Source organism: Macrobrachium rosenbergii, chromosome 48, assembly GCF_040412425.1.
Source record: "Macrobrachium rosenbergii isolate ZJJX-2024 chromosome 48, ASM4041242v1, whole genome shotgun sequence".
Classification (NCBI taxonomy): domain Eukaryota; kingdom Metazoa; phylum Arthropoda; class Malacostraca; order Decapoda; family Palaemonidae; genus Macrobrachium; species Macrobrachium rosenbergii.
In genome coordinates this window covers 8,802,387-8,813,001 of record NC_089788.1, presented here as the reverse complement: position 1 = coordinate 8,813,001, position 10,615 = coordinate 8,802,387, and the positions used below count along the sequence as shown (strand labels likewise).

At 35.5% G+C, this 10,615-nt stretch overlaps 1 protein-coding gene across 1 annotated transcript in view; it reads right to left on the bottom strand.

Annotated features, from left to right (window-relative positions):
* Positions 1–10,288, bottom strand: part of LOC136831678 (mucin-12-like) — a 19,331-nt gene extending 9,043 nt beyond the window's left edge. Inside the window, exon 1 of the mRNA XM_067092307.1 lies at positions 10,220–10,288. Coding sequence (XP_066948408.1) covers positions 10,220–10,288 — 69 coding nt within the window. The remainder of the gene's footprint in view (positions 1–10,219) is intronic.
* Positions 10,289–10,615: the final 327 nt, after the last annotated feature.

Genomic DNA, 10,615 nt, shown 5'->3' with positions numbered 1-10,615 from the left:
CAACCAATGAGACAGCAAATTTTCAAATTACTCACATTAATAATTAATTATTCAATAATGAGAATCCATGACCACATTTATCAATAAATACACTAACAAATCCAAATGCAACACTGAACAGATGACACCCCGTCAAACCGAAACACGAATACCAGAACAATCCACGCACCGACGGATCAATAAGAACATGACACCCACTTCCGTCGAAAATTAAACTTTTGTTTCATTACGTCACTGCAAAAGAGCACTTACCGGCAACAGGCAACACCCCTCTGCAAAGGCACAGCAATAAGATATTACGTAATGAAACCATTTTTATCTTCCTATTACCTACGGTTGGGCAACTCTCGGGTTACTATAAAATGCTAAAAAAGAAAAGTAAAAATGAGCCGAAGTTTCTTCGGCGCAATCGAGTTTTCTGCACAGCCGCTACAGCGTATAATCAGGACTGACTTACTTTTCATTAAAGTAGCCTTTGAATAAACTGACTGACGTTTCACTAAAGTAGCATTTGAATAAACTGACTTACTTTTCATCCATCTTTCGGTGGTCTCGGTATAATGCTGTATGAGCCTCGGCCCATGAAAATTTAACCACGGCCTGTCCTATATCGTTGCCAGAAGCATAATTATAGCTAAGCTTAACCTTAAATGAAATAAAAACTACTGAGGATAGAGGGGTGCAAATTGGTATATCTGATGACTGGAGGGTGGATGATCAACATACCATTTGCAGCCCTCTAGCCTCAGTAGTTTTTAAGATCTGAGGGCGGACAGAAAAAAGTGCGGACAGAATTAAGTGCGGACAGAATTAAGTGCGGACGGACCAAACCCGCACAATAGTTTTCTTTTATAGAAAACTAAAGTTATATGCACTAATAAACCCACATAAAATACATATGAAACACATACACAGGAAAATACACACGAAACAAGCGTAAAGCACAAACACGGACATACTAAGAACCATAGAAATATACACGGAAACCGTACAACACAGATAATAAGGAATAATCAAATATACGCCCCGTAAGGTAATATAAAATGAAAATAAAAGTATACTAACTCAGGAAAAGGGGAAAAAAATTGATACTTTGAGTGAAAATACATCACCCGATATAGCTTACGTCACACGACCCATTACCAAAAATGTTTTACCCTTCAGCGAGAGAGAGAGAGAGAGAGAGAGAGAGAGAGAGAGAGAGAGAGAGAGAGAGAGAGAGAGAGAGAGACACTCACGGCGTGACCAAGCGAATCCAGGAATAATATGAGCGCGAAGGAAATCCCAAATTGGAATAACAAAAATGGCGAGGTATTCGTCTACGGAGACTTCAACGCTCGTGTCTCGGTGTTCAATGACCTGTGACAGAAATTACGCGGCATTGCGACAGCTCTGAGCATTTTCATACATTTTATTGTGGATATTGAATGTAATTTTCTTCCATATGTCGACAAGACGTCAATTTATTCTAATGCTACTTTAGCGAAAAGTAAGTTTATTCTAACGCTACTTTAGCGAAAAGTAAGTTTATTCTAACGCTACTTTAGTGAAAAGTAAGTTTATTCTAATGCTACCTTAGTGAAAAGTAAGTTTATTCTAATGCTACTTTAGTGAAAAGTAAGTTTATTCTAATGCTACTTTAGTGAAAAGTAAGTTTATTCTAATGCTACTTTAGCGAAAAGTAAGTTTATAATAATGCTACTTTAGTGAAAAGTTAGTTTATTCTAATGCTCCTTTAGTGAAAAGTAAGTTTATTCTGATGCTACTTTGGTGAAAAGTAAGTATTCTAATGCTACTTTAGTGAAAGTTAGTGAAAAGTAAGTTTATTCTAATGCTACTTTAGTGAAAAGTAAGTCAGTTAATTCAAATGCTACTTTAGTGAAAAGTAAGTCAATTGATTCAAATGCTATTTTGGTGAAAAGTAACTTTATTCTAATGCTACTTTAGTGAAAAGTAAGTCAGTTTATTCAAAATACTACTTTAGTTAAAAGTAAAGTTTTTTTATATGCTACTTTAGTGAAAAAATACGTCAGTTTATTTAAAATACTACTTTAGTGAAAAGTCAATCAGTACATTTTAAATGCAACTTTAGTGAAACGTAAGGGTTTATTTGTATGCTACTTTATTGAAAAAATAAGTCAGTTTATTCAAATGCGACTTTGGTGGAAAGTTTCCACCAAGTCAGTTTATTCAAATGCTACTTTAGTGAAAAGTAAGTCAGTTTATTCAGATGCTACTTTAGTGGAAAGTAGGTTTCTTTTTTAAATGCTAATTAAGTGAAAAATAAGTCAGTTTATTCAAATGCTGCTTTGGTGAAAATTAAGTCAGTTTATTCAAATACTACCTTAATGAAAAGTCAGTCAGTTTATTCAAATACTACTTTAGTGAAAAGTCAGTTCATTCAAAGGCTACTTTAATGAAAAGTCAGTCAATTTATTAATATGCTCCTTTAGTGAAAATTCAGTCTGTTGATTCAAATGATACTTTAGTGAAAAGTGGTTAGTCAGTTTATTTAGATGCTAATTAATTAAAAAGTAAATCAGTTTATACAAATGTGTACTTTAATGAGAAGTAAATCAGTTTATTCAAATGCTACTTTAGTGAAAAGTCAGTCAGTTTATTCAAAGGCTACTTTAGTGAAAAGTAAGTCGGTTTATTCCGAAGCTACTTTAAGAAAAAGTAAGTCAGGTTATTCAAAGGCTACTTTAACGAAGAGTCAGTCAGTTTATTCAAAGACTACTTTAGTGAAAAGTAAGTCAGTTTATTCAGATGCTTCTTTATGAAAAAGTTAGTCAGTTTATTCAAATGCTACTTTAGTGAACAGTCAGTCAGTTTATTCAAAGGCTACTTTAAGAAAAAAGTAAGTCAGTTTATTCATAGGCTACTTTAATGAAAAGTAAGTTAGTTTGTTCAGATGCTGCTTTGAGAAAAAGTAAGTCAGTTTATTCAAAGGCTACTATAGCGAAAAGTAAGTCAGTTTATTCAAATGCTACTTAAAGAAAAAGTAAGTCAGTTTATTCAAATACTACTTTAATGAACAGTCAGTCAGTTTATTCAAAGACTACTTAAGTCAGTTTACTCTAACGCTACTTTTAGCAGGAGACTAAATAATATTAATATTAATACAATTTATTTATATAGCAAACTAAATAATAATATCTCCTACTGACACTAATAATGTTATTGCTATTGCTGCTGTTGCTCTTACTTCTGTATTAACACTGTTATCATCATTGCTGCCTTATCGTTATCTGCTTATAACAGTATTGCTACTGCTATTGATGTCTACTAATATCGCTAGTTTCACTGTTACCTTACTATTATTTTGGTTTTCAATATTACTACTACTACTGCTGTCACTTCGCTTTTAATAATATTGTTGCTTACATTGCAACCCTGTTTCTGCAAATTCCGTTTACTTGCATCTAGTAGTTATTAATATTGCTATGGTTAATACTACTGTTACTAACGTTATTGCTAATAATAATAATAATAATAATAATAATAATAATAATAATAATAATAATAATAATAATAATCAGACATAGCAAGCTTGAAAGTTCATAGCAAAATCTAAGAAAGGTTAAAATAAAATGAGTAACAGACCTCATGATACTATAGATTTGATGCTGAAAATAATAATATTAAAGAACAGTCGTCACATGGACGCACAACACGAAAATGTATCATGGCTGTTAATATAACAAAAAAAATTATATATCCTATTGGAATCCGAAGGCCAAAATAGGTTAAATCACTGAACCAGTGGAATTCGTAAGGAAATTCCTAAGAGCACAACAGAATGGAACGTATGAAGACAGGTGAGTTATGATGTGACGCACGGTCATTTTTTTTCTTTTTTTTATTCAGGATCTCGTACAGCAATCTAGATTGGACAACAGACAAAACAGTGATAGAAAATAGAAAGAAATGCAAAAGGAAAAGGAAGGAAAGAAAGAGAATTGCAAAGGAAGATAGTGGAAGTTTAATAACAGGCTTTTTAAATACGAAGTGACACAGCAGCCACTTTTTTTTGTAAGAAATATGAGACATACTTGAATGTGTAGCAAAGATTTCAAAAGTAAAATCTTCATCACACTTCTTTCCACTGACGGCAGACTTACGAAGTATCGAACGCGTTACACTTTACACGCCTGAGCAGACATTGCACGAAATAAGGCGTATCTTGCTAAATGAACATGTTCATTCTTTTTGGTTTTCTGTAAAATAAAACTGTTGTGAGGCTTTGTCTATCTGTCCGCACTATTTTCTCTCTCTGCACTTCTTCTGTCCGCCCTCAGATCTTAAAAACTACTGAGGCTAGAGGGCTGCAAATTGGTATGATGATCATCCACCCTCCAGTCATCAAACATACCAAATCGCAACCCTCTAGCCTCAGTAGTTTTTATTTTATTTAAGGTTAAAGTCAGCCATAATCGTGCTTCTGGCAACGATATAAGATAGGCCACCACCGGCCCGTAGTTAAAGTTTTATCGGCCGCGGCTTACACAGCATTATACCGAGACCACCGAAAGATAGATCTATTTTCGCTGTAGCGGCTGTACAGAAAACTCGATTGCGCCGAAGAAACTTTGAGCGCATTTTTTCCTTATTTAACTATGTGCCAGAGGGTGCTTTCCTTCTGCTTTTTTCAGTAATAATTTTTGGGATGAGGTTGCAAGCCCCGGCCCCATCTCCATCCTGGTTAGGATCTACCTTCAAATAGTGAATTTGATACTCAGGTTATCAGATCGTGTTTAAAGGGCCCAGCCTCGAGTGGTAAGTATCATGATGTCAACCACACCAATATTACTTGTAAACGTGTATGTATGTATGTGTATATGTATATATATATATATATATATATATATATATATATATATATATATATATATATATATATGTATATATATATATACATACATATATACACACACATATATATACACTCATATATATATATATACATATCTTATACACTTTATATAATTACAATTTTCCTGTGTGTAACACTCTGTCTACGCGTGATGGGCTCACTTTCGTCAATTACAAAACCTTAATAAAGAAATTTAACTTCAGCACAGTGTACTTAATATACTTCTGGTACGAAGTATTGTAAAATTCACTAAATAATGCAGTCAATTTTGATAAGACAGGTACATTAGGATGAATGCACACACACACACACACACACACACACACACATATATATATATATATATATATATATATATATATATATATATATATATATATAATTTATATATATATATATATATATATATAGTATACATAAACACACACACACACATATATAAATATATATATATATATATATATATATATATATATATATATATGACCTGAATACATGAATATGAAAACACTTCATACTTAATGAAGTAATGGATGAAATTAGTAAAATCATACAGAATAATTTTGAAAATGTAAAAAAAAAATGTTGAGGAAGGGTCCTAAATAGTCACAGATTCAGCAAAAGGGTCTGCCCAATTTATTCCCACTCCTATTCCCCTCTTTTAAACAAAAAAATATCCCCTTTCTCACTCACAAGGAAAACTAGTTTCTTCGGCGCAATCGAGTTTTCTGTACAGTGTATAATCAAGGCCACCGAAAATAAAATTTAGATCTGTCTTTCCGTGGTCTCGGTACATTGCTATATGAGCCGCGGCCCATGAAACTGTAACCACGGCCCGGTGGTGGCCTTTCCTATATCGTTGCCTGAAGCACGACTATGGCTAACTTTAACCTTAAATAAAATAAAGACTACTGAGGCTAGAGGGCTGCGGTTTAGTATGTTTGATGATTGGAGGGTGGACGATCAACATACCAATTTGCAGCCCTCTAGCCTCAGTAGTTTTTAAGATCTGAGGGCCGACAGAAAAAGGTGCGGACGGAGACTAAAAAATCAGTTCTGAGAAAACTCCTTCACAACCCTCGACCCAATTCAGAGTATAAGGAATAAATCATCGAATGGATAGCCCACCGTGACGAACAGATAAATTAAATCTTTATTGCCTTCAAATTCAATTCGAGCTCTGTATCTAATAACACTGCATAAAATTTTGACCAATCACCCAATAACTCGAGAAAGACCAAAGGTTCACCTTGTCATTTGTCTTACATGACTCCGATGAAAAGTGATTAATATTAACTGCCTTCCATAAGGCCGTAATATAACCATGAACATTCATGTTGAACCAGTGTTTGTGTGTGTGTGTGTGTTTGAGTGTGTATGTATGTATGTATATATATACATATATATATTCATATGTGTATATATACATATACATGTATATATATATTTACATATGTATATGTGTATTACATACACACATATATGTATGTACGTATATATACACATTATAAATGTATATACAACATTACCTCATTCACTCCATCTATCAATATTAGGTCTCCACCTCCTCTGCCCTTTGAAAACAACCAATTTTTACGCCCCATTGTTTCCCATTCTTTTCTCATGACCAAACCATCTCGACACACTATGATCCATCCTCTCACCTGTTCAAGCCTTTTTACCTCTTCTTTGTATCTTCTTATTTCTCAGTCTTTCAGTTCTTATTAAACCATTTATCCTATGCACAAAGTCCATTTAAAAAGCTTCAAAGTTCTTTATTTCCATTTACATTGCACCTCAACACTTCACTTCCATAAAGAAGAATCAACTCAGCAGTTCATTCTTGCATCCCATCTTGGCCCCCGTAGGCAATCCAACCACTACCATCTTTCCAAATTAACATATGCACTCTCTTCCTGAATTTCCATTTACCCTCATGGTAACCTCACTTTTGCTACAATTTACCTTCATTTTACAATAGTTAAGAAAAGCTTTTCCAAGAAATAATTTCTAAAGGAATAATGAATAAAAGTCAATATGCGACGCACATCCACTAGTACAAAAGAGGGGAGAGGGAGAGAGACGGAGAAACGAAGAAGTAACATCATGCAAAAAGAAACGAAGAATTACTATCATGCAAAAAGAGTGTGTAAAAATCTCACCTAAATCCATATAATAAAAGTTCACATCGCTAACTTAGCTATTTGGAAAAAAAAAAAAAAAAAAACTCTAAAACATCAGTGACTTTTTCACCACTGGACACGACCGAACACACTTCCCGCCCGTAATTGCCATTCATTAGCGGCTGAAAGCGAGTGTCGGATCCTTCTCAATGTCTTCCGTTTAGGGCGAGATTAGAATCCGATAAGAAGTTTCCACGAGATGTGGAGGAGTCACACGCCGTGAGAAAAAGCGCGAAGTGTCACTGGGTGTTTGGTATTCGCTTGTAAATAACCTCACTGGGGGTGGGGGGGGCGGGTTACAGATAAAGGTATCTGCACGCTTTGTGGGATGGTATAGTCTCATATGAGCCTAGTGTTTCTCTGGTCTAGAACCCGTGCAGTCTTTAAGACCAGTTAAGCCTTACAACTCATGAGTTATTGTTATTCCTCTATAATCTTCAGACGTTCGTATACACGGAAATGACTAAAGCACGAATGTGTGATCAACTCCGATTTAAACGGAGCGAGATCTTAGGTAATAATGTCTTCATTAATAACATATGCAAAAATACAGGAACATTCAAGACACGAATGTGCGGTAATGTGTTCAAATTTCTGTAAGAATTAATTCATGCACTCATTCTTTTTACTACTGAAAGGCAGAGAGAGAGAGAGAGAGAGAGAGAGAGAGAGAGAGAGAGAGAGAGAGAGAGAGACGGAAAGTCATGTCTGACAAAGCATACCTCTGTTTTCTTCAGATATATATGAAAATGGGATGAAAATGAACAGAGCTTGTTGAGAGAGAGAGAGAGAGAGAGAGAGAGAGAGAGAGAGAGAGAGAGAGAGAGACGCAGAGTCATGTCTGACAAAGTATACCCTTGTAGTCTTATATCTGAAAAAGGGATGAAATGAACAGATCTTGTTGAGAGAGAGAGAGAGAGAGAGAGAGAGAGAGAGAGAGAGAGAGAGAGAGAGAGAGAGGCAACGTCAGCATGCATCGAAATTCGCCAAGGTCCCATCAACCGAAAAGTTTGATCTGGGAGCCGCTGCTGCTGGCTGCACTGTTATTAACACTGGCGCGCGGAGCGACCAACCTTTTCGCGTGAGGCAATCGAAATGCTTTGTTCCAGCATCTATGGCATCATCGGGGTTAGTTTTCTGTCTTTCTGCATCGGTCTAGTCGGTCTAGATCGTATTCGGGTGCGTCTGCTGCCTTCCATGATGCAAGTTTCTGTGTGTATGTGTGTGTGTGTGTTTTGGGAAAACAGTTTTCTTAAATTTCAATACAGTTCGATTTTTTTCCAACACATACACACGCACTCCGATTAGAAGCCAGTGCACTTTTATTTATGAAGACAGTTTTCTAAAATTTCAATGCTGTTCGATTTTTTCCACCACACATATTTGTGCGTGCGTAAGATCTCTGATTATAAGCAAGTATAATATTTATTCACAAAGGAGGGTCCATCCATGATTCAGCACTTAAACTAAGTGGCAGAGATCGTTGTCTTGTTTTTCCTTTGAAGCAGCCTCTTGCTAGGGAAGACACCATTATGTCAATTATTTTTTCATGTTTTTATTCCCTTCCAAGGGGGCGCCGCCCTAAGGGTAGGCTCCTCTCCTTCTAAGCAAGTCTTTATAAATGAGGCTGCTAGACCTACTGTATATCATTTCCTTGAATCCCAGGAGGCCTATAGGCCTATATGTAAGCTTATTCTAATATGTTTTTACTGCCCTTAAATGGAAGACTGCAATATCTGCAAAAATACAAAACTGAGGAAAATGGTAGATACTGCAGTTTTCCATTGCCTTACTAATGATTTTGCAGATACTGCAAATGGGACTCCCTAAATAGGCCTACTCGTGGAAAGCATTGGAGAATCATTCTGAAACTGCAGTAACTTGTGTATTTTGTTACACTAGCCCAAAAGGTGGCATATCTCAATTTCGAAAATTTTGCAGATACTGTAGTTTTCCATTTTAGGGCAGTTTACTTCCCTTCGAAGGGAGCACCACACGAAGGATAACTCCCTCCCGTTCTAAGGAAGTCTTTATGGATGAGGCTTCTAGGCCTATACCATTTCCAAGGTAGGCCTATATATGTAAGCACGCACAGCTCACGATCAAACATGGAACATGCGTTATAAGCCCTATATCAAAGAAAACCATAAATTCACGATTCTCAAAAGCCGAATAAATCCGAAAATTTGTGAAATCACAGCAGTGAGTTTCCTCGTATTATTATTATGCAGTCACGCCGACATCCGGACATCTGGCAACCGGGGGTTTAATCCAATTTGTAATCCCTATCCATCCGTGGCGCCAAGATGAGCAGAACGGGAATCGCTAGATTAGAGCCGTTAATTTCATAACTTATAACATTCGCTCTCTCTCTTTACAGATCTGTCAGTCAGTTGTCTCTCTCTCTTTACACACACACACACACACGTATATGTATATATATACTCGTATATAGTTGCGGACGAGGGAAAGTTTGCGTGCATGTCCACTTTTTCGTCCCAAACGGCTGTGCCTACCGAGTAGCAATTGGGTCTAAACATGCAACCTTTCATGAATATACTGCGACTGCGCATTACAATGTCTAGGTAGCCATTTGTTACAGGATTCTTTCCGATAAATGTTCTTGTTTTCTACGGGGGGTTTATCTGCTTACACTCTAGTTTCCAGTCATTTTGAAATTATTTCAAATCGGATGATAGAATAAAGTGGAATATTACGGCAAAAAATTAACTTATAAGAGATAAAGTTTGTTTGGCTACAATTTAATCAAGAATTCTCATTTAATACACCTGAATTAACCTCTTAATATCAACCACGTAAAGTAAAACCCCTTTGTATCTATTATTATTATTATTATTATTATTATTATTATTATTATTATTATTATTATTCAGGAGATGAACCCTATTCATATGGAGCATGCGCACAGCGGCCATTCAATTGAATTCACAGCTTCCAATGAATAACAATAACGGTAGGTAATGGGAAACTCAGAAAAAAGAACTCGCTTATTAAAAAAGAAAAAAGTATAACAAAGTAACAAATTAGTATATGATCTAACAGGATAGATAACCTTTCCGATGAGGGGGTTTTGTTTTATTTAGCCAACTATGTTCCCCCTCGAAGAAAACTGACATTTACAACTCGACAAGGAAATAACGAAGCCTGAGGTACGTGGCTTTCCGTCAATTACGCCGCCGCCCCCGCAGCCGCTGCCACTTGACGTCATTTCGTAATTATGCAATGACGTCACCGTTATTTATGAGCTTTCGCCGCGGAAGAGGTTTGAAACTTATGATCTAATTTTCTATAGTTACTCAATTTTTTTTTCATAGGTAGATTTCGGAGCTTTTTCAAACGCTCTTTCCACATGCTTTTAGAAAGTTTAAATGCAGAGGGTGGGTGCGTACCGCCTACATTCAACATGTTTGTATATATATACATGTATATACATGTATATATATGCATATATATATGTATATATATATATATATATATATATATATATATATATATATATATATATATATATATATATATATATATATATATATAT